The sequence below is a fragment of the Phyllosticta citriasiana genome, assembly GCF_038021145.1.
Source record: "Phyllosticta citriasiana strain CBS 120426 chromosome Unknown IWZ02scaffold_1, whole genome shotgun sequence".
Taxonomy (NCBI): domain Eukaryota; kingdom Fungi; phylum Ascomycota; class Dothideomycetes; order Botryosphaeriales; family Phyllostictaceae; genus Phyllosticta; species Phyllosticta citriasiana.
This window is the reverse complement of record NW_027117278.1, coordinates 481723-504770: the sequence shown is the minus strand read 5'-3', so window position 1 is coordinate 504770 and position 23048 is coordinate 481723. Positions and strand designations below refer to the sequence as shown.

General features: G+C 51.4%; 9 protein-coding genes and 1 non-coding gene across 10 annotated transcripts; 3 read left to right on the top strand and 7 right to left on the bottom strand.

Moving 5' to 3' along the window:
- Positions 1 to 171: 171 nt before the first annotated feature.
- On the bottom strand, positions 172 to 1789 carry IWZ02DRAFT_370049 (MFS monosaccharide transporter-like protein; the record flags this gene model as incomplete). Its single annotated transcript, XM_066764480.1, has 2 exons — positions 172 to 1632; positions 1688 to 1789. 2 exons carry the CDS (start codon positions 1787 to 1789, stop codon positions 172 to 174), a joined length of 1563 nt encoding a protein of 520 aa, XP_066626822.1.
- Positions 1790 to 2804: 1015 nt separating this feature from the next.
- IWZ02DRAFT_486375 (ER to Golgi transport protein Yif1) lies at positions 2805 to 4018 on the bottom strand (the record flags this gene model as incomplete). The annotated part of the gene is made up of 5 exons (XM_066769253.1): positions 2805 to 2996; positions 3053 to 3378; positions 3432 to 3615; positions 3670 to 3926; positions 3982 to 4018. The coding sequence occupies 5 exons, from the start codon at positions 4016 to 4018 to the stop codon at positions 2805 to 2807; spliced, it is 996 nt and encodes a 331-aa protein (XP_066626821.1).
- Positions 4019 to 4098: 80 nt separating this feature from the next.
- On the top strand, positions 4099 to 6491 carry IWZ02DRAFT_438483 (signal recognition particle, alpha subunit, N-terminal-domain-containing protein; the record flags this gene model as incomplete). Its single annotated transcript, XM_066766729.1, has 4 exons — positions 4099 to 4124; positions 4178 to 4510; positions 4560 to 5520; positions 5568 to 6491. Coding segments are annotated over exons 2-4 (1948 nt in total), but the record flags the coding sequence as incomplete, so codon positions are not given.
- On the bottom strand, positions 6492 to 7470 carry IWZ02DRAFT_438481 (uncharacterized protein). The gene is made up of 2 exons (XM_066766728.1): positions 6765 to 7470; positions 6492 to 6712 (listed from the first exon to the last, which is right to left on the bottom strand). Exons 1-2 carry the CDS (start codon positions 7415 to 7417, stop codon positions 6583 to 6585), a joined length of 783 nt encoding a protein of 260 aa, XP_066626819.1. The 5' UTR covers positions 7418 to 7470; the 3' UTR covers positions 6492 to 6582.
- Positions 7471 to 7976: 506 nt separating this feature from the next.
- IWZ02DRAFT_6096 (uncharacterized protein) lies at positions 7977 to 8895 on the bottom strand. Its single transcript, XM_066770959.1, has 2 exons — positions 8595 to 8895; positions 7977 to 8512 (listed from the first exon to the last, which is right to left on the bottom strand). Exons 1-2 carry the CDS (start codon positions 8664 to 8666, stop codon positions 8069 to 8071), a joined length of 516 nt encoding a protein of 171 aa, XP_066626818.1. The 5' UTR covers positions 8667 to 8895; the 3' UTR covers positions 7977 to 8068.
- Positions 8896 to 9460: 565 nt separating this feature from the next.
- On the bottom strand, positions 9461 to 12033 carry IWZ02DRAFT_6021 (uncharacterized protein). Its single transcript, XM_066770944.1, has 2 exons — positions 11503 to 12033; positions 9461 to 11451 (listed from the first exon to the last, which is right to left on the bottom strand). The coding sequence occupies exons 1-2, from the start codon at positions 11936 to 11938 to the stop codon at positions 9758 to 9760; spliced, it is 2130 nt and encodes a 709-aa protein (XP_066626817.1). The 5' UTR covers positions 11939 to 12033; the 3' UTR covers positions 9461 to 9757.
- A 1235-nt stretch (positions 12034 to 13268) lies between these two features.
- Positions 13269 to 13741, top strand: IWZ02DRAFT_438476 (uncharacterized protein). The gene has a single exon (XM_066766727.1). The coding sequence runs from the start codon at positions 13274 to 13276 to the stop codon at positions 13709 to 13711; it is 438 nt and encodes a 145-aa protein (XP_066626816.1). The 5' UTR covers positions 13269 to 13273; the 3' UTR covers positions 13712 to 13741.
- Positions 13742 to 14757: 1016 nt separating this feature from the next.
- IWZ02DRAFT_428917 (uncharacterized protein) lies at positions 14758 to 15879 on the top strand (the record flags this gene model as incomplete). The annotated part of the gene is made up of 1 exon (XM_066765950.1): positions 14758 to 15879. One exon carries the CDS (start codon positions 14758 to 14760, stop codon positions 15877 to 15879), a length of 1122 nt encoding a protein of 373 aa, XP_066626815.1.
- Positions 15880 to 16581: 702 nt separating this feature from the next.
- IWZ02DRAFT_t2 lies at positions 16582 to 16678 on the bottom strand. The gene has a single exon. It is a non-coding gene; the product is annotated as a tRNA-Lys (tRNA).
- Positions 16679 to 20555: 3877 nt separating this feature from the next.
- IWZ02DRAFT_438473 (uncharacterized protein) lies at positions 20556 to 22450 on the bottom strand. Its single transcript, XM_066766726.1, has one exon. The coding sequence runs from the start codon at positions 21652 to 21654 to the stop codon at positions 21139 to 21141; it is 516 nt and encodes a 171-aa protein (XP_066626814.1). The 5' UTR covers positions 21655 to 22450; the 3' UTR covers positions 20556 to 21138.
- Positions 22451 to 23048: the final 598 nt, after the last annotated feature.

Below are 23048 nucleotides of genomic sequence, written 5' to 3'. Positions count from 1 at the left end.
AAATAGCCTTCAATCGGACGTTTGCCACGCGCGTCTGCCATCGTGAGGTAGGAAGAATTTCAGGCCATCAGCCAGATCTCGAATCTAGATTCACGCAAAGCCCAGAAGAGACACAACCCGCCGTATCGAGGAACACCAAAGTCGTAGACTCACCCTTTACAAGCCACGCCTCTACAACTGATCCCTCACCCTACTCAACAGCGGCTCCCTCTCTCCAACATCCTCCTCACTATTCGGATAAGGCATGCGCAGATACGCGCCCTCATCCACCTTACCGACGCGCCATGTCCCCTCCTTCGCCGCGTCCTCAAAGAAGCGCTGATTCTCCTCAAAGCTGCGCCCACCCGTCTCAGGCAGGAAAGTCCAAGTCCACAAGCCAGCAGCAGCATTGGTAGCCGCAAACACCAAAAAGATCCAATACTTGAGATTGTTGAACATGAGCGGGGTGAGCAGGGTGATGGCGAAGTTGGCAAGGCCCCAGGTGACGACCGAGATGGCGGCCATCTGGGCGCGGGCCGTCGTGGGGACGATTTCGGTCGGCGCCAGCCACACGGTGGCCAGCCAGCCGATGCCGAAGGCGCCCGTGGCCGTGAAGAGCGCGACGATGCCCGGCACCGCGACGGCCGGGTTGGCGATGTGCAGCTGGGACGCGTGCATCGAGAGGCCGCCGAACAGCGCCAGCAGCAGGAAGCAGCTCGTCAGCACGCTCGAGCCCCACAGCATCAGCGCGCGCCGGCCCACCGCGTCGATGAGCAGCCATGCCGCTGTCATGAGGATTAAATATGAGATGTAGTTGCCCATGGTAAGGTACTCGGCTGGCCGCGTCGCGAAGCCTAGCAGCTCGAAGATTTGTGGTCCGTAGACGGATACGGCACCATATCCAGTTAAGGCCTGGCAGATTTGCACCATGACAGTGATCACGGTTGGATGGAACTGCGGGTGCCCTGGCGTGAGCATGTTGACGTACGACACCGACTTGTCCGACTCCTGCTCGTGGCTCTTCTTCAGCTCTTCGAGATGCTTTTCGCCTTCGCCAGGGGTAATATCTTCGCACGCCTCTCGGGCGTCGTCGTCCATGCCGTGGTAGATGAACCAGCGCGGGCTCTCGGGGAGCCGCTCGATGAAGGCGAGCAGCAGGACGGGATACGCCTGCATGACGATGATGGGGATGCGCCAGGCCCACTGGCTGGACTTGCCGAGTACGATCGTCACGCCCAGGTTGATGCCAAAGGCCATGTTGAGGCCGAAGATGTTGGACTGGAACTCTTGCGCCAGCGCCTTGCCTCGCGCCTTGCTCTCTGACAGCTCCGAACTGTACACGGGTATCACGGCGTCGATGCCGCCCACGCCGAGTCCCATGACTACCCGCCCGGCCATCATCACCGCGAGTGCGCCCCGCGTGTAGCCCAGGCCTGAGATGAACATGATGAAATTGCCCAAGCTGGCCGTTGCCAGGCAGAAAAAGATGCCCTTTTTGCGGCCGAATCGGTCTGCAAACCACGAGAAGAAGACTGCACCTACAGTGCAGCCGAGATAGTAGATGGCCACAATGACGCCAACAAGCGGGGACGAAGCAGATATCTTCATGCGCGACAGGTAGTCGTGGTTGGTGTTGATCAAGGACATCATACCCTGAAGCAGTCAGCCATACCAAGCCAGATGACGGGATTTGAACAATTCAATGTACTTGATCGTAACCGTAAAGCGCAATTGCAGTACTGGAAAAGAGCACGACCTGCGTCTTTTTGTCATTGCAAAGAGACTGGAATTTTTCTGAAAAGTACCCCATCGTGAGCGACAGATCTCAATGCGCTGTGGACGACAAGGAGCATTCAAGGGACAGCGGAGAGTAACGACAGACGCCAGGCGAGATCAGATCCCCGCGCCAGGAAATGATGAAATGAGACAAACAGCGCCCTGGCCTTGTGACAGCTGAGGGCGTCGGTGATGTTTATACAAGCAGCCGTATGGCGGCGTATGGGATCATCGAATTCTGCGAGTAGACTAGGGTTGTGGTAGGGTATGACGACGGGGATGCAGCGCGACTGGTGGATGGGGCCTGCAAATCGATCTCATTTGTTGTGGTGACGTCGGTAGAGACGCCTAGCGCTCGGCCCTACATGTCAGCCGACAGATGCCCTGTCTCTCTGTCCATTTTTAAAACTCTTCTTCAGACCTTGTTTGCCTTTTTGTCGTCACAAAAAGCGGTGTAGTCGTTCGTATTCATCGTTGAAACAGCTGTCCAGAATTGATCCAAGTTTCCACTGCCAACACCGATAAATGCAATCCCGATACTGCGCTAGAGGCTAAAGTCCTAGTGTACATTAGTTTCCAAGCCATTGCTTATCCCCTCCTTTTCCCGTTCATAGGTCAAGCTATCCATCTGGCGTTCTCAGTCTTGCTTTTTGTTGTGACAGCTCGATATCATCCGACCGCAACGGATGTTGACAGATGGCAGCTCCGGATCTGTAGCTGTTTGGCGAACGACAGCTCCATGGTCGCGGCTTCGGTGGTGGACGAACGTTCTATAGCCGGTGCTGTTGTATTGAACGACAGCTCCCCAGGTCTGGCCGCCGTGGTGGACGCAAGATCTTTGGGTCCACTTTGACATCCACTGTGCGACCATTCCACGTGCGGTACTTCGGATCTGGCGAAGTTATCCGTGTCTCTATTGCATATCTCTCTACTAATCCTCTTGTAAAGCCGAACGCCACATGGTGCGCCCGCCCAGCTGCTGGAGCCTCTTTGCCGACCAACGTCTTCCAGGATGGAGCTTCCTTGCTCACCCCATATGACTTGGCCCGCTAGGAATTGGCCGGCTGGCTGCCCGAGCTCTGGCTGGAGAGCCACAACATGAAGAGTCCTTGGACAATGTACGAGTAGAAGAAGAGGAACTGAGTGCGAGCATAACGCTGGTTGCGGGCAATGGTGTAGCCAGCTTGACCGCTAGCGTTTGGAGCCGTGTCCGGAAGCAAAACGTACTTCAATGATCGAAGCTAGACCAATGTCAGTCTTCCACTCGAGTGACCGCTCCAATGATATCTGTACTCACCAAGAAGAATGCGAGGGCCATAAAAGTGTAGAAAAAGACCACCCAACCGACCCAGCCCCCTGAGCCCTGACCCTTGTTGAACACCTCGGCGACAATGAGCGTAACGATGATGCCGACAAACTTGTAGCCAGAGTATGCCACCAAGTCAAGCAGCTGAGAGTCGTTGCTGATGCTCAGAAAATAGCAGCCAAGCTTCAAACCCAGGATTTCGAACAACACTACCGCAAAGCCCTTGGTTGCTGTGATTCCCAAAAGCTCAGGATGGAAGGCGCCGCGAATACCGGCAAGGAGGGTCGAGAGGAGAATGTAGGTCACAAAGGCCATGACTGGAGGCGATTGTGTCAGAATCACACATGGTTGCTTTCTCAATAAGCCTTACCTGGAATATACATGTCCGGGCTGTTGATGTCTTCTCTAGGGGGAAGGAAGAAGCCGTCGTAGTTTTGTCGTACCCATGGCCGATGCCGCCACGGGAAAAGAACGAGAAAGAGTTTGTTGACCACGTACGAGTTGGTCACGTTGAAATAATGCTTGAGCGCATTCACATTGACGTAGCGGTTGAACTGCGCACCCTGTCAGCTGTCGTCCTTGAGCCCAGCGACACTGTGGGGGCTGACATTTTGCTCCATGTACTCTTGACCGGCCCTTGCAGCATTTTGGCCGATCGAGAAGCCCATTTGCGCAGTTGGATCATTCAGAAAGCCTCCAAACCCCGGCTGCTGCATGAAGCCGCCGCCTTGCTGTGGGTTCTGTTGTGGATTTTGTTGTGGATAGCCATAGCTGTTTGCTTGTGCCTGGGGCTGAGGTTGAGGAGGCGGAGGACTACGTAGGTTGGGAACCTGGGATATGTGCTGAGGGACCGGGTGGTGGAGCGCTTGTATACGGTCAACAATTGGAGCAGTCGAGGTCGCGAGGGGAGGTAAACTTACGCGGAGACTGCGCGGGCCCGAAAGTCTGCCGCTGCATCTCGAAATGACCGTTTCTGTGGCTTTGAAGCTGTGGCGACAAATAGTGGACCGAGGAGACGGGGCTGCACGCAAGGTTTTTGGATGCGTGGGTTGTTGGGTTGCAGCTGGAGGAGATGGATGAGAGAGGTGGCTCGTTCGGAGAAGCTGCATCACTCACTGAGGTGAGCCTCTGTCCCGGTCAGAAGCAAGCAAGCGGCGGCAGCGGCGACGCGTTGCGGAGATTCCCCGAACACTTTCACGTCACCCAACACCAAACATCCCCGCCATGCTCGACTCGTTCGAGATTATTTCAACCACTGGCGTTGTCCTCTGGTCCAAGAAGTACGCAAATGTCAGCGCAAAGGCCATCGATTCGCTGATCCGCGAGGTCTTTATCGAGGAGCGCAATGTGGCTTCCGACGACCCTCTTGCAGCGCAGAAGCCAGCTTACAGAAAGGACGGCTACACGCTGAAATGGACCACGGCAAAAGACTTTGGCCTCATCTTTGTCGTATGTACCGAGAACACCTTTTGCGCACATCCAGGCTAATACAGGGCAGGCCGTCTACCAGTCGCTCGTCCATCTTACCTGGATAGATAAGCTGCTGGACAATGTGCGCACCCTCTTCACCGAGCTGTACAAAGACGAGCTGAAGAAGCGCAATACCTGCGTCATCAATTGTCCATTTGACGACTACTTTGATCGCCAAGTACAAGAACTGGAAGCCCTTGGGGAAAGCGCCGCGCCGCCCATCCGCGAATCTGCGCCGACCGTCGAACTCACGCCACCTTCGAGCTCAGGGACAGACCATGCCCACGAAGCACCGCCCATGCCCGGCTTGAGAAAGCCACTCCCCAAACCAGCGCAGAATGGGACCTCGAACGATGCGACGCCTACGTCGACGCCCGACACGTCGCGGCCGAATTCTCCAGCGGTCAACAATCACCTTCTCGCAGCCAAGGGTGGACCTGGGGGGAGGCAGTCGCGCCGCGCGAAGAAAAAGGCAAATCTCACGTCTGCGCCCATGTCATCGGGTGACGAGTCTCCGGCGCGGCGGACAACAAAGGGAAAAAAGGGGAGGAAATGGGATGATTTTGGTGCTGCGGATGAGGAGGATGACACCGTGCTGGATTATTCGACACCTTCGCTCAATACAGAGGCCCAGGAAACGTCGGTGGAGCAAGTCGAGTCATCGTCGTGGGGCAAAAGAACAGGCAAAGGCGAATTCGTGTTGAAGGATCTCGACGAGGAGATGGACGAAATCCTGGCCGCGGCCAATGCCAAAAGGGGAGACGGTAAAGATTCGGGTTCTGGCTTTGTGGGATCAAGCCTGGGTGCAATTGGAGGCTTGTTCAGGAATGTTGTGGGCGGAAAGACGTTGACCAAAGAGGACTTGGCCAAGCCGCTGAAAGGCATGGAGGAGCACTTATTGCGCAAAAACGTTGCTCGCGAGGCGGCGCTTCGCCTTTGCGAGAGCGTTGAGCAGGACCTGGTGGGCGTCAAGACTGGGAGCTTTACAAGTATGTCAGATCCATACATGCGCTGGGATTTTGCTAACATGTCCCAGGTGTCGAGGCCACTATCCACAATGCCATGGAACGGGCATTGGCGAAAATTTTGACACCGACTACTTCCCTGGACCTCCTCCGCTCCATCCAAAACGTGAACAATCCACCGGCGCTCTCTCTTCAAAAACCCCGACCCTACGTCATTTCCATTGTCGGAGTGAACGGCGTTGGCAAATCCACAAACCTTTCCAAAATCGCCTTCTTTCTCCTCCAAAACAAATTCCGCTTGCTCATTGCGGCGGCGGACACGTTTCGCTCTGGCGCCGTCGAGCAGCTGCGCGTACACGTGCGCAACCTACAGGAACTCTCCAAACGCGAGGGCGGCAGCGTCGACATTTTCGAGCGAGGCTACGGCAAGGACGCGGCCAACATTGCCGCCGACGCCGTCAAGCATGCGTCGGCCAACGGGTACGACGTAGTCCTCATCGACACGGCGGGACGGCGGCACAACGACCAGCGGCTCATGTCGTCGCTGGAAAAGTTCGCCAAACTGGCGCAGCCGGACAAGATCCTCATGGTCGGCGAGGCGCTCGTGGGGACGGACTCGGTGGCGCAGGCGCGCAACTTCAACGCCAGCTTCGGAAGCGGGCGCAAGCTGGACGGCTTCATTATTAGCAAATGCGACACCGTCGGCGACATGGTGGGCACGTTGGTCAGCATGGTGCATGCGACGGGGATCCCCGTCGTCTTTTTGGGCACCGGCCAGCACTACAGCGACTTGCGCACGCTGAACGTCTCGTGGGCTACCAAGCTGCTTATGAGTTAATGAGGGATGGTTGGGAAAAAATTGGGTTGGTATGGATGCGGCAGGACGGGAGGACACAGAACGTGTCTCCTGTCGATGAGTTATGTGCATAGGCGTCGGACATGTCGAGATTTTCTCACGGACAGTTTTTTAATCCCAGCAATCTTTTTCTTCGCGCTTGTTTTTCCAACAACCCAGTTCGGAATCTTCGGTCGTGCAGCGGTATTGCCCAGAACGCCCTTCGCCTCCTCCACCCACTCACAACCAACCTATTCAGCTACAGTGATCCAACACAATACGAGCGCGCCCAGCGACAGCGCAATAATAGGAAGGTCATCCGGACCGGCGTCCGCCGCCGCCGCAGGCGACCACCAACCAACTGCACCAGGCAGCACGCGACTAACCAACCAAACCTCAGCCCAAGCCAACAAGAAGCGAGCTTACCATGTACCTCGCCAAGTGCGTTCCTGTTCCTGGCTCCATGTAGGTAAGCAGGTATCTAATAGCCCCGTTTTCCATCGTCTCGTCTCGTCTCATGACGTCGCGCACTTCGCGTCGCGTCCGGTGGGTGCTCGCTCGTTCGTTCGCGCCGCGCCATCCGCCCGAGCCTGCCTGCCTGCCTGCCTGCCTGCCTGCCTGACTTCCGCTATCCGACGGAGGCGAGGCGAGGCGCGGACGGCGGGAGGCGACTGGAGGCGAGAATTTGAATGTGTGTGTGGTTTGGGCTGTTGGCTTGGTGTGCATGCAGTGGCGGACGAAAAGAGAGCGAGTGGGTGAATGATGGGTGCGGGCGGATGGATAGATGGATGGATGGATGTGCATGTGGTACCTGCCGTTTTGGGCCGTTGGATGGGATTGGGTTGGTGGGGAAGTGTCGGGCCGTCGCTGTCGCTGGTTTGGGGGGTTTGGTTTGATCCGTGGGATGAGTTGGAGTTGGAGAGGCGGTTGTGTGCATTTGGGGGGTTTCTTTAGAGTGCGTGGGGTGATGGGATGGATGAGGATGGGTGGGTGGAGGTCGAGGCACATAGGTTGTATGTGTCTTGGGGAGAACGGAAGAGACGAGATGCTGGAACTGACTGTAGCAGCAACACCATCACACCTCATTCATTTTCCCAAAGCAGCAACAGGAAGTTCCATCCGTCATTCTTTCTTCACCTGCCTCCTCCTCCTCCTCCTCCTACTCCTCCTCCTCCTCCTCCTCGATTCTCCTACTTACCCTACTCTGCCTCCCGTCACCTCTTCACCACCCAAAGTCCACTGCAGTCCAGTCCAGTCATAATAACTACCTATGACAAAGAACAACTCATCTACTCCCTCCCACACTTCCCCCTCGCCACCACTCACACCAGCGCGACTGACTGCCGTGCTCCACCAACGCCGCGCCGTGCCTTGCCTTGTCTTGCCACGCCTCGCCACGCCACGCCACGCGGCACTACACTGGTAGGTAGCTATGACTCACCGTCCACTCATGACATTTTTTTTCCCAGCCACCTACCTACCTACCTACCCACGGATGCATCCTCAACCACTCACTCACTCCCCACCGAGGACAGACGAGTGGATAGTAGGTAGACACATGTTGATGCACAGCTGGCTGGCTGGCTAGTTGGCGCTGGCTCCGCCGAGCTGATCCGAGCTGTCTGTCCATCCGTAGCGTATGTGTATATCGTTTGACGTACTCCTCGCTCGGTGTATATGACTGTGCGATTACCGCGCCGCGCGGCTGGTTAGTTCACCGACGCGACACCAACCAGCTCAGCCCATCTCAGCGCAACCAGCCAGCCAGCCAGCCAGCCAGCCAGCCAGACAGCCAACGCACGGCAACGGTACAGTACAGTCATTCAGGGTGTCATCCGGATCGTCACGACGATGATGACTATGTGACTGAGAGAGAGTTCGTGGCGATGGGATGACGGTGCTCGGGTGTCTGGAGTAGTCTCTTTGTTTTTGTGTCGTGGAAGATGGACCTGCTTGGGCCGTTGCTCTTGATCCTACTCTTGCTCTTACCCTCCTTTGTGGCGGCGTCAAATGGAAACGAGATGGGAAATGAATGAGTAGGAAAAGACAGAAAGATAGAAGGAGGGGCGAGATACTTAGCAAGAGAAAGAGACGCAGACAGACAGACAGACAGACAGACAGACAGACAGGTACAGATAGCGAAAAGATCATGAAGACACAGTAAGAAGATGCAGAGACAGACTAACAGACAGAATTACACTCAAGCAGTCAGTCAGTCAGTCAGTCAGTCAATGTATCCTCCATCGCTCTATCGCTTACCTACCGTACACACCAAACCACACCTACCGTCTACCAACCTACCACCCATCTTCCTACCATCCAGCCAGCCAGCCATCGCAGGCAACAAGGCACATCAAAGTCAAGGGCAAAAAACAATGGAAACCAACACTTCCTCACAAGCCGAGAGTACGAGAAACCGAAAGGGAACCGACGGACCGAACCGCCAAAAGGCCAAGAGCGAAATCTGTAGTACTCATTAGGCAGCAGCATGAGCTTTGGCTGTGTGTTGGTACTTTTGCACATGGCGCACCCACCATGCCCACCCCTTGGCCCCACCACCACTTCCGCCGCCCCCCCCCCCCCCGACAAGGCCCCGGGGCCAGTTTGCTATGACGGATGGGATTTGTGATGCAGTGAGATGAGAGAGGATGATGGTAGACAGAGTATAGCAATGACAGAGGAGTTAATGGGTAGACACCACAAATATTGTTGGCATGGGAAGAAGAAAATCATGTGTGGAAAAATAGATGATAGGCAGATGGATAAGGTAGCCACGCACCTCTGTCTGTGTGATCCCATCAACCATGCATCCACGCTTCCGTTCATTGCCATTTGCAATCGACTGCTACACACTGCTACCACTAGCTAGCTAGCCAAAGTAAGATAAAGCAAGGTGATTGATGTGAGCGTGTTCAGTCCATCCCCTCGATCACGAGTACAAAAACAGGAACACGCTCCGCAAACCACTCCCTTGCTCAAAGGCAACAACAAACCCCCACTCCGATCGCATAATGTCCTGGGCAACAGTTCCTTCCGCCGCCCACTAATCGCCCGATACACCCTAGCCGACCGACCATTCATCTTTACGAAAAAGTGATAGAAACGAGGAAAAAAACAAGAAAGCCAAACAGGCAGCGACAGCAGTCGCAGTGGAGGGGGAAAAAGCGGTGTGGACCGTGACTGACGGAAGAAGTTCCTCCGTTCGCTCAGCAAAGGTCAAGGCACCAGTAGCAGCTGCAAAGTCGTGTGGTTAAAAGTATTTCTCGAAGACAAAAAATTGAGAAGAAACATTTCAGGAGGTAAAAAGGCACGAGCGGCCGCAAAGAAGCAAGCAAGCCAAGGCAGGTAGGCAAGGTAGATGATGGTTATATGTGGTAGAGCAAGTGGTTCGGTGAAAATGTACAAATCGATAGGTGTAAGGGAGGCTCAAATGATGCCATCCCACATGCCAGGACCAGACCGCTGCTGAAGCAACTGCGACACCTCGCTCGCGCAGCACGCCCGTTTCCTGCCCAGGTCCTTCTGAATGGGACGACGCGCCTCCGGCACCGTCGCAAACGGGGACTGCAGCCCCTTGTTGCTGAGCGCCGAAGACATCGTCGTGTCGCTGTAATGATCGTTGTTGAGCAAAAAAGTGGTGGCGATGCAGGCATCGTTGGCCACTGAGGGCTGCGTGAATCCACCTTGGCGATCCATGTCCATTGCAAGCAACGTCTCGGCAGCCAATTGGTCCTGACTCAGAAGAGCGCGAACGTTTTGCTGCAGCGACGTATCCGTCGTGGATGATCGGCATCGCTTACGTCCCTTGGCTCCATCCTCGCAGGCGGATTGGGGCGGAAACTCGACGCGCTGGAATGGCACAGGAGTCGGCTCCGACGCGTCGTTGATGTGAAAGCCCTCGAGATCGGGGGACGACAAGGGTTCGCTCGGAAGAATCGATGGTACGTACTCGGCGTTTTCCTTTTCCCTTTGTTGCACTTGGTAGGGCAGCCCCGCATTGCGGCACGTCGCCAACTTTGCCAATCTGGCAGTGTCAGGCGCCCATGCCGCGGACGAGATGGAGGAAATGGAGGACGCGCGAGAGGACCGAGAAGAACTATCCGAGATCATGGACTCTGGCGAAGAAGACGAAGAAGTCGTCGAAGTCGCAAGAGAGGGTCGTCGCCCGCAAACTTGATAAGCTTCCAGACCGTGGTAACGCGGGGCCGGGGTGACCTGGTCAAGAGCACTCCGTGACATTGCGTTTTGGTGGTAGGCCATGGCTGTGCACATCGAAGGGCGCCTGGCTCCCATGGCTGCAACACTCGCTGCAGGAATGTTTGAAGCCGCCGACTGAGGCGTCATTTGTGGCGTTGGAAGAGGTCCGAGTCTTGACAACAGAGGCGCAGGTGGAGTCATGTCCACGGTAGGCTCCAACACGAATGGCGTTCCCTTTTGGCGAGGAGCCAACGAGGGATCCATCTGCCACGAGTCGCCGCGCATGAAGGCTGGCGCAAACGGAGCCGCAGGAGGGCTCAGCTGCCTCGGAATCTGCATGCCAGTCGGAGCTTTACGAATGAGATCAAAGTTGTCCAGCTCAGGAGTGAGAACAGGAATGAGTGCTCTCCAGTCGTTGAAGCCGCACGGCAGTTGCGGGGCTCCAGGAGATGGTGGAGGGTGAGAAGGCGAAGCTCTCAGCACAATTGCCTGCCATCTTTCAAAGATTGGATCTGTGATGTGCAACTTCCAGTTGACGGCCTTGAGAAACGCCATTTCGTTGGTGTTGATCTCGTGGACCTTGAGGCCGGAAATCTTGCTCCAAGCCCGAGCAGAGTAATTTCTGTCCTGGAGGTACTTGGAAGCCAAAATCAGGGCGGCCAAGAACATGCGGCGACCGCATTGCAAAGCTCGCAGAGATTGGTCTTCGGGTTGCTCCATGGTGAAGTCGATCTTGGGGACGTGCGCCTTGATCAGGATGAGATAGTAGAGTGCGACTTGAAGGGTCGAGTAACTGGTCCGGGATCGGCGAAGCGTCTCTTGAATAAAGGTTCGAAGAGGGAGCACACCGCGGCCGGAAGCCTGATTGCGAAAAGTAGGCACAGAGAGGGGCCAAATTATCTCGACCATCTGAGTCGCAGAGTCTTATACTTGCTTAGCAACGGATTCGGAGAGGTGGAGAAGTAAATGCTTACCGACAAGACTATCAACAAATTTGACAGTGCGCTCGCTCTGGCGAACCAAAGTGGGTGGGGCACGCGTGTTGATAGAGGCGCATCTGCGCGGGTTGCGCCGAGACTCTGCAGCAAGGGCAGCGTCAACGGCAGATTGCAGAGGAGGCAATACGCCCTGATTTTGGCACGACACATTGTTCCGCTTGATGTGGCCGCTTGTTGCAAAAGACTCGCCAGCGCGCGTGCAGACAGTGTCTTGAAAGAATGGTTGTGGGCGGCTCCATGAGTCGCTCGAGTCCCAGCTGCCATGGATCGAGGTGGCAGCCGAAGAAATGGAAGAAGAGGAGGAAGCGGTGTCAAAGGATAATACGGAAGAAGTCGAAGAGGAGGCTGAAGAAGAAACGGAGGACCCGTAGGGATGGGAGACGTCTTGGCCGAAGGGAAAGTCGCAACCCATGATGTAACTGGAGAACGCCTGGGTATACTAACCAAAATCCAGCAAGCAGATGAAGAGTGAGTGGAGAGGTTGCTTTTAAGCACCTAGTGTCCCTTTTGGGCCAGAAAGTCGAAACTTTTGGATGGTCGTGGGGTGACCGAGAGAGGAATCCGGTAAGAAGTGCCAGTAATCACCCGCTCAGTGGTCTGACAATGCAGCACCTGACTGGATGTCGAGTGAAGCTTCCTCTTTCTGGAATTTGTGTATTTTGGCGTTTGGAAGGTCGCCAAATGCTCGTGATGGTGCACGCGGAACCAGAGGCGCCGTTGTACGCTTTCAGTCCTTGCCAGGAATTAAGAACAAATCCAGAATGAGTAGAATGTCGAAAACCGCCGTGAGTCGGGGAGTTTTTTTTTTTTTTTTGCTAAGCGTTTGACGATTCGGCCTCGTAGAGCAGGTGTGTCGATGCTTTCACCAACGAGCGCCTGCTTAACTTGAGCCGCAGAAGCGTCCAGTCGCCGTCACAACAGAGATATTCAGAATGAGACCTTGTCCGACACGGAATCCAGACCTCTCGAGTGTTTAGCACCACGGGGATTTATGCCGACGGAGCCAAAGACGCAAAGGAGGAGCGGAAACTAGTAACGAACAGCGCGTTCGAGGACGATGATGGTCTTGGAATCCGAACCGATGGAGATCTCTGGGCGACTGATGACGACTGGCGCTTTGTATGACTTGGGGTACATTGTGACTTGTGTGGTGGAGCTTGTAAGAGGTTAGGCGGTGACGGGCGTCACCATGCGCAAGGTAGCCGAGAGCAACCAAGCGCGTGCCAGAGCGTACGGAGAGGTATTAATGGCGCGTCAGAGCCGTGTGAAGAGGGTTCGTCGTCGAGGTGAATAGACGTGGAGTGTTGCGGAGCAGCGGTCGCGATCGAGTGAACGAGGCAAGGGCCGTCGGCAAGCGGAAGGGGGTTAGGCGAGGTGAAGATGGAGTAATCGGAGAGGAGAGTGATTATAAGGAGCAAGGAGGGATAGGCAGTCGGGCAGGAGTGAGTCGTTGGAGAAGGCGGCAGCGCAGCGGTAAGAGAGTCGGTGCGTTATGAGACAAGGCTGCTGACTGGGTGTAAACGGGCAAGGCCGGACGGGAGGCAAACAAGTGGCCAGAAGGTTGCAGTGGCAGACAAGCTGGAGGGGAGAGGAGAGGAGAGGAGTGGAGTGGAGAATAGTTGGAAGAGGACAAGTCCAGTCTAGACGACGGGGGAGGATTTGACAAAGGCCATGATGTGTGTGTGACTCTGGTCTTGGGGGGGGGAAGAGCGACTACACGGCGCGGGTGGCGGGCTTTTTGATATGGATGGCAAGCCCAGCGATGACTGGAGTCCCCGTCCGTCGACCCTGCCACTCATCTAGTGCACGGGCCACCATGGGCTCCGCGACGCCGACGGCGCTCCCAGGTCCCAGCCGGAGCGGAGGGAGTGCGAGGCGAGTGGGTGGGAGTGAGGGACAGGAAAGACTGCTGGTGCGAAGACTGGCCCAGCCAGCTGCTACCTATCTAACTACCTACCTACGATACAATTATCGGTCGTTTGCCATCATGGCCTTCATCGTTTTCACCGTGGTCGGAAGACGACGACCTGAGTGCCGGCGTGCTAAGCCCGTCAGTAGGCCTGGGATCGGCTTTGTTGGATGGGACGTTTTCAGCAGGTGTATGATATTCCTGAAATTAGCCACCTTTTTGGCCTCTTTTCTTCTGTTCACCTGTTACGTTACGCTTGCGGTCACTGGCCGGTGAGGCGGGCAGTCAGTAGGTCAGGCACAGCACTTGGTTGACGGTAAAGGGGAAGGCTGAGTCGGTCAAAGGCCGTCAATTGCCACCCACTGGGCCCGAGAATAACCCGCTTTCTTGTTGGCTGTCTTGGCTGACTCACCCACCTGTGTTGTGCTCGCTCACGGCAGGTCTCGCCACGGCCAGGCCACCTCTTTGTCCCACGCCGCCCGTTTGCCCTCGACCGTGGCCACTGCAAGGTAACACGTCCGCCAGTCACGCGTACCACTATTACCATTACGAAGAAAAGCGGTCAACAACGCTACGCTGCTCGTGACTGTCATGACGCTTCTTCAGCCTGCCTGCCTGCCTGTCTGCCTGCCTGCATTCCAAAGGATCCAAGACGCGCCGCCGTCAGCCTCGACTTCTTGGGCAGCTCTTCCGAAGAAACCGACTCTGCCAACATCGGCCGAATTCTCCCAATGCTCGGCAACCAAGAGAATCCTTTGCCGTCGCGACATGTGGCAACCAACCTAATCGCTCCTCCTCTCGAGCGGGGAAAGCCTGCTCTGTTACTTTGCTCATGGCACCACCTTTGGCGACGCTGCAACCCTCAGCCTGCCCTCGACTCCGCAAATCTCCTGAGATTCCGGCCACGAGCGTGCCTTCATATTACTTGCTAGTTGCAGGCCAAGCATGCTCAAGGTTTCTAGAACGACACTCGGAAGCGCGGCTGGGGGCTTGGTGAACAAGTTGCGTACCATGTACGTCTGCCGATGCGATGAGAAATTTTCTCTTCTCGGATACCGTAGAATCAGTTCCCAGCTGTATGAGATGCAGAGCAATTATTTTTGCTGGACTCAAGGTAAGGACATCCCTTGCGCACGTCCTGGCTGCCATTATGACCAAGCCTCGAAACACGGTGCCTTCGCAGCTAAGCAGGCTTCGGCTTGATGCCTGAGCTGTCGGGGCATCACAGGTAGGTCAACCCCGCATCTGCCGCACCTCTGCTGCACCACTTACGACCACTATCCCTTCTGAAGCAAAGAAACAAATTCTAAACTGCCTACCAAATGGCTTGGGTCCTCACAGGACAGGGCCGCCGATTGCGCCCCAAGGCCGGCCCGATCATCATGATGCATGCCTCGACAAGCCTCACACGCGCCCCAACTCCGCCTCGCCTTTGCCCAAGAAGCATTCGACCATCTCATCAACGATATTCAACCAGGCCGTCGCCGCTCCTGCAAAAACGTGACGGCACTGCGCCTCCCCCTGGCTCGTGGGATGCACACATGCACCTCATCGACCCGGCCGCATTTCCACTTTCTCCCAACGCCATTTACACTCCGCCCGCCCACACGCTGCCGCAAGCTTTGTCCTTTTACTCTTCGCACCCGCTCCTTGCGCCTCTCGCCAACCTAGTCATTGTGCAGCCGTCCATCTACGGCGCCGACAACAGCTGCACGCTGGCGGCGCTGTGCGCGCTGGGCCCGGATCGCGCGCGCGCCGTCGTCACGCTGCCGCCCGACGCGGGGCCCGAGATGCTGTTTGCCTGGCACGCGCTCGGCGTGCGCGGCGTGCGGCTCAACTTCAAGAGCGTGGGACGCGCTGTGACGGCCGGCGAGCTGGGCAGAGAGCTGCGCGCGGCGGCCGACGCGGTGCGCGGCTTCGGCTGGGCCGTGCAGGTGTACTTGGGATTGGAGAGCGTGCCGTTGCTCGAAAACGTCGTGCGTCAGGACCCGCCGCTCGGTGTGCGCGTCGTTATTGACCATCTGGGACATCCGACGCTGCCAGAGGCGATTTCCGGCGGGAGCGCGGATCAGGGGACCAAGGTGGCCGCAACCGCACCCCATGACCCCTACGCCCTCCCCGGCTTCGCCAACCTCGTCCGCCTGCTAAGCGGTGATGGCGACAGCGCCAGCTGCCGCAAGAGCAGCACGTGGGTCAAGCTGTCGGGCGCGTACCGCATCGAATCCGACCCAGCGCTGCCGTGGACGAGCGCCATGGCGCGCGAACTTCTCCGTGTTGCGCCCGAGCGCGTCGTCTTCGCGACCGACTGGCCGCACACGCGGTTCGAGGGGTACGACGTCGTCCCGTTTGTGGAGCGCTGCTTGGAGTGGTGTGCAGGCGATGAGCGCGTGGTGGAGAGGGTGTTTCGGCAGAATGCAGAGGAGCTGTTCGATGTGCGGAGATAGGTAGGTGGGTAAGATGGGTTGAGATGGAGTTAGGGGTGGATGGGGGTGGAAAAGACGGGGATGAGGGCCGCGAGGGGCACTCGAGCTCCTGTCAGCAGTCTCATTTCCTTGGGTAACAGCATTCACAGTGAGCGGAGCGTTTGAATGCTCCCGATCTTCCCTCTACTCTGCCCGCGATCACCATTACCTTACCCTTTTTCCCACGGTGTTGGCGCTCGTAGACTTGATCAGGCAGACAAGAGCCAAAAATCGTCTTTATTCACTTTCCATAAAGCGTCAGAAAGATGATGTGTGCGGTCAGAACGAAGATACTCTATTGAGACTGCAGCGCTGCTATAGTGATGGGGAAGTGGAGAGGGTGAATCAGCGGGTGAATGAACACAACATCCAAAGAAATTCCGGGCACGAAGGGAGAAAGAGAGAAAAAATGAGAAGAATAGAAAAAATATATAGGCGAATGTAAAAGTGACAAGACAGAGGAAGAAGAGAAGGAGTTAGTTAACTTGCATCGTTTAGACTTACTCCCTCCTCACAAGTGTGTTGTCACCCCCTGCTTCTTCCTTCCAGTCCATCCCCACCCACACACAAAGCCGAAAAAAATAGAAAATAAGAAAATAAATAAAGATAACCCTAAAACGGCTCTCTTCACTCATCCATCCTCCATCACCAACAAAAAGTCAAAAAAGGATAATGTGGGATTAGAGCCCAACGCGGGGGTCGAACCCGCAGCCTTGAGATGTCACATTTCGCTCGTAGCTGGTGTAAGAGTCTCACGCTCTACCGATTGAGCTAGCCGGGCGGCTATCGTAACTACAGAAGCAACTAAACAAAAATATATACACATAATCTTTAGGGCATAAAGAAAATTGATTGATTGATTGATTAATTTTTTTTTTTCTTTTTATTTAATTTTACGTCCTAGTAGAGCCGATTAGCTATTTAGGACGGGGCTACCCTATATATAAATAGCTAAGAGACCGTATAAGGAGTATCTAGACTATCTAATTAATTAATTAATTTAATTTTACGTCCTAGTAGAGCTAATTAATTAATTAATTAATTAATTATTTTATATCTTACTAGAGCTATAGGCTATCTAAGATAGAGCTATCTATAGGGGATACTATATATATTTATAAGGTAAGTAGGGATGCCTAGCTAAAGAGTCTTATATAATGAAGTATAATTCTTAGTATAGTATTAGTATAGGGTTATTATAGATAGATAGTTTATCTAGGCTCTTTTTAGGTAAGGGGGGGCTAAGAACTAGCCTTCCTACTATTATCTAAGTAGATAGGTAGTATAAAGTAAGAGTAATAAAAGGAAGGAGGGTAGGAAGAAGGCGTATATAGAAAAGTAAATATAGTATAGAGTAGTAGGTAAGGTAGATTATATATACGCTCTACTATAGCGTTCTAGTACTATCCCTAATAGCATAATTTTAGGGTAACCTAATATTTATGCTAGGGGGATAGCTTTATTAGATAATAGAGATAGTTTAGGTCCTAGGAGTAATAAGTACCGTTATAGTTACTATACTTTAATACTATATAGGCATATTTTATGCCTCTCTTTATATAGTAGTTATAGTTATGCTTTTCTATAGTATAGGGGCTAGTATATAGTAAGTATTTAGTCCTATTATAATACCTAGAGGAGCTATAGCTAAATTCTTAATACTTTATATACTATAAGTCTAGAGTAATCCTAAGGAGTTTTATAACCCTTATACTTACTCCTATAAGATAGAATAGCTTTAAGATAGCTATCTCTACCTCTTTTACTATATAGAAGGCTATAATAACTAACCCTACTTTTTAGGTAGCCCTCCTTTTAGCTAAAGTAAGCTAGTATAGAGTTCTAATAATAGAAAGGCTAGGATTAAAGGTATAGACCTCTTCTATAATAAATTATCTAATATTAAGTAAGCATAGGTCTTTAAGAGGGATGCTATAGGTAATAACCTTATACTAGGTTTAGTTCTCCTAGACTATAGTATCTAGGAAAAGGTAAGTAAAGAGGTCCTTATAGGAGGTAAGGAATTTAGAGTTATACTAGGGTAAGCTAGTAAGTAGGATGTTACCCTTCTCTATATATATTACTATTAACATAATAGGGCTAGATATACCTATATTCTTAAAGGCGTTATTAATATTATTTTATATAGAGAGAGGGTTAAAGTCTAGGAAGGGACTTTACTACTAGATAATAACCTATATATCCTATAGGGTCTTTAGGGGAGTAGTAGTTAGCTTTATAGTTATCTTTAGGTAAGGAGTTATTATATATAGTTTTCTAGTAGTAGTTACTTTCTAGGCTTAGGTTATATATAATAGTTTAGCTAGGTTTATAGGAAGGATAACCGGCTTTTATAGCTAGTAAACCTTTACTCCTAGTATATAAGTAGTATTTTTAAGGGAGTAAACTTATATAGTAAGAACTAATAATATATTACCTATATAACCTATCTTAGTATAATCCCATAGAATGTTACTAAGGTTATAGAGTCTTTACTTTTTACTTATATTATACGTAAGGTTTATTACGTATAGGATATAAGAGAGTACTATATTAATTACCTCCTAGGTAGTATTAAAGTTTAGACGAAATCTAAACCTAGTCCTTTTTTCTTAGTAGGTAGGGTTAGGTTTAGAGGTATCTACTAGGATAGTTCTCTTTAGTATAGTATACTATTTCTTAATTAGGCCTAGTACGATAAGTAGTAGGGATAATAGGGGGAGAGGGCTTATAGGGAAATCCTAGTCTATTTCCTTAGGTTTATTAGCTAGTTAAGTAGGTAGTAGGCCGGGCGGTATAGGGGTATCTTAGTCTATTTTCTTAGGTTTATAGTTATAGCCGTCTAGTAGAACTAGGTTAGGTAGGGCCTCCCCCTAGGAGGTAGGTACGGGTATACTTATAGTATAATACTTTAGAGGGTAGGTTTTTACTTTCTAACTTTAGTTATATACGTATAAGCCCGCGCTATAGAGTTATAGTAGATATAGTAATTTTTAATTTTTTAAAAATTTTATATGTAGTAATAACTTATTAACGTATAGGCTTTTTTTAAGAAGTAGTAGCTAAACTAAAGAAGAGTATTAGTATAATACTATACTAAATATATTATTATTATTCACCCTTAATTCGACTCCCTATAGTGCTAAATCTTATATTAGGTAAGGAGTTATTATATATAGTTTTCTAGTAGTAGTTACTTTCTAGGCTTAGGTTACGTACGATAGTTTAGCTAGGTTTATAGGAAGGATAACTAGCTTTTATAGCTAGTAAACCTTTACTCCTAGTATATAAGTAGTATTTTTAAGGGAGTAAACTTAAGTAGTAAGAACTAATAATATATTACCTACGCGACCTATCTTAGTATAATCCTATAGGATGTTACTAAGGTTATAGAGTCTTTACTTTTTACCTATATTATATATAAGGTTTATTATATATAGGATGTAAGAGAGAGCTATATTAATTACCTTCTAGGTAGTATTAAAGTTTAGATAAAATCTAAACCTAGTCCTTTTTCCTTAGTAGGTAGGGTTAGGTTTAGAAGTATCTACTAGGATAGTTCTCTTTAGTATAGTATACTATTTCTTAATTAGGCCTAGTATAATAATTAGTAGGGATAATAGGGGGATAGGGCTTATAAGTAGAGGAAAGATAAAGTTAAGTAAAGTCTTATTAATTATTATAAATATAGAAGATACTATATACTCTACTATCTTCTATATATATTTATATAAGAAGTAAAATAAAATCTAAACGATTAAAATAAGAACTAAACTCTCTTCTTACTACGTAAATTACTACTTTAGTTATATTATTATAATAGATAAAAGAATTAATCTTTTTATTATTCGCGTAAATTTCTATTAGTTACTAAGTAGGCTATATAGCCTTAGTAGTATTATTATTTATCGGTATAGCCGGCTTACTTAGCTTAGCTAGTTTACGCGGCTTAGTTATAATTAGCTTCGGCTTATTAAGTAATTATATAGTAGTATACTCGTATTACTAGCGTCGTCTAGCTTATTAGCTATCGCGATAATCTTCTAGAAGTATAATAGTTACTCTTCTAGCTTTATCTAAGTTAGTAAAATAGATAAGGTTAGTCTTATCTCTATTAAAGTTAATATTATACTAGGCCCTAAGTAAGAATAGCCTATTAGCTTTTCTTTAAAGAATATAGGCATTCTTCTTCTAACTTATAGAGAAGACTAGAAGTAAAATATTATTAATATATAATTAAAACCTTACTAATTAAGAGGTAAATAATTTTTATATATTAATTAGGAAGAGTATTAGTAAGGCTAGGCTCTCTTAGGGAATTTCTAATACTATTAGATAGAGGTCTTCTCTCTAGCTATTAAAGGAGATCTAGAGTTATCTACTATTAGTAAATATATAAACCTATATAAGGAGGGATGTTAGTAGACTAATCTTCCCTATTACTTATAAGCTATATAGTTAAAAGTACTATATATATTAAGGAAAAGGGTTAAGGTCTTACGCTCTACCCTCCTTTCATCCTATATAATATATATAAGAACTATTACGGTATCTATTATAGATTTCTTAAGTTATCTACTAATCTAGGATTAGTATAATAGATAGGCAACCTCTACTAGTACCCCTAGCCTTTTACCCTACGCTTACTAGGTACTTTAGGGAGGATGAGAAGTATAGAAAGGCTAGGTAACGTGTAGGTGCTAAATTAAAGAGTAGTGGAATTTCTTATCCTCGGTTTTTTTCTCGATTGACTTTTTGTCTACTGGAGGGGGGAAATGCGTGGTGGGTCCTTCGTCTAGTGTTTTTATGTCGGATTGTTTAGCTTCCTGTTGAGGACTGCTTGCGGGATGGGGAGCTGTCATGGCTTAGGAAAGGATTGATACTGTTTTTGTGTTGAAAAGATCTATTTGTTTAATACGCATGGTGCTGAATTTTGCAACCGTCTGGGAAGAGGCAGTAGCTATCTTTATTGGAATACTCCTGACAACAGAAGGTACAGAAGGTATGTGCGGATTTTTGTCGAAATCGCTCGTGTCGAAGAGTCCTGCAAGAGAGGAATATTGTCCGTTGTTTTCATTTAGAGACGACGTCGTTGTGCGTCGGACCGACCTCTCGCACCCCATCATTGAGATGTTTTTGACTTTCTTCTCACCAGCGGTGCGTCACATCCAGCACTCACCTGAAGAGGCCGTGACACAATCGAAGCTCTTGCAAGACCCGCACTGATTGGCCCAAGATACTTCACCCCTCGTATCCCGCGCAGACGCAGATAAAAAGAAGAGACACTGTGCTCCTACCGTGTACATCACTGGACAATTCATGCTGCTGCTGCTGCTGCTGCTTCCGCCGGCGCCGCGCGTGGCACGGCATTTCGTCCAATCTTTCGATCTCTTCCCAGTTGCGCCAAGCTGGGACGGAGACAGCACCGGTCGAGGCTTCTTGCACAACGCGAGAACGACTCTGGCCGGTGGCTTCTTGACGAATGCTTCTTCTTCCCCGTTTTTCATCGTCATCACCATCACCAATGTACATATGTACACATGCATCCAAACCTGCTGAAAATGCTACATACGACGTACCTTCACACCTGCCTGCCAGCCCCCTACTTTTTGTAGCGTGTGCCACGACTTGGTTGGTCCGCCCCGAATGATGGAGATCGGAGCAGAATAATCGAGCCGCCAAAGAGGCAAGCCAGCTGAAGGGAATGCGCAAAAAATTTGTTGAGACGTGGTACAACCAAAGCAACATCATCGTCATCAACGCACCGCGTCTAATTGGCCTGCCGGGGCACGGCTTGTTCCGCCTCCGAGGTCCCCTTTTTTGTGATAACGGACGGGTGAGCAAACACGCGAGCGGAGGCGCCACCGCTGCCGCCGCCGTACAAATCGATTGGGGAGGGAGCGGCTCTCAGCCCCAGGCCGATGGATTGCCACGCGGGAACCGCCTTGAGACTGGGGTAAAGGCGAGCAGGTGACCAGGTAGACGGATTGGGCTCAGAAATAGCGGTGTGCAGTTTCAAAAAAGACTGTTTTTCAATTTGGGCCGTGAAGATGAACAGTCAGTCGCGTAACCTCAAGACGGCGCCAGCTCGCAATCAAAGCGACAAGTCGCATGCATCCACAGGCTGGCGACAGATTGCTGTTCCTGGCTCTTGCAGAGGAAGTAATTAAAAGAAGCCCTGGAGAGACGGCGGGGAGGACGGCCGGCCAACGTTGCTGTCCAGGGTCGTTGAGAGGTGCAGCAGGCGGCTCGAGAGGCTGCTGGTTTCGCTTGCAACGGCCATGATGAGAAGAAGCCACTACTGAAAGTGCACGCCGCAGATGGACAAATCGGGAAGTGGGGACGTAGTGACACTCTGCCTCTTCCTGTATCCGTCAAGAGTCGTGATTGTCAACAGCGTCAGTGTGCGTCGAAAAGTTCAACCGGGGGGCACAGGCACGCATCGTGATGGTTCGCGGGCGTCATTGAGGTCGAGTCGGAAAATAGCAGCAGGCCACGCCGCATTGGACGTATGGCGCGCGAGGGCACAAGCGCGGAGGTGCTGAAAGGGGGTTGATGAGGTTGTACAGACAGCGGCAGCGTGCGTCGAAAGAGATGGCTGCAGAGGCGCACGGCCGCTCGCGTCAGGACCCTTGCAGCCTCAACCTCCTGCTTTCCTTGCTCCACCGTCCATCTCCTTCTCCTCCACCTCCTCAGTCCCGCTCGACTGTGCCGCCCTCAGGTCGTCTGAGCTCGCATTATCGCTCGCGATTCCGTCCTCTGCTCGCCGCACCCATCTCGCTTTCGCAAAGTAATGACAGCTGCAAAAGCAATCGCCATGCCGCCAAAAGCAAAAACACGCCCGTCAGGAACTCATCATCAGCCATTACGCCCTCAGTCACCGGCGCGGAGCCTGTTCCAGCATGAATGAGATGAATTAGATGCGTTTGAGACGTCCTGCCGGCATTGACCCGCCAGATCATGGCATAAGATTTTCCGTTACCCAGCCGCAGCATGCAATCTCTCCCTGTAGGTATTCTTGCAGTGAGCTGCAGAGGTCATCAAGTTGCACAAGAAAACGAACCCTGGATGGGCGTTTTTCAAGGGCCCCCGACATTGCTTGGAGAGGGCCGCGCCCCCCGGAGGGCCTCCTATCAGATTCGAGACTGACC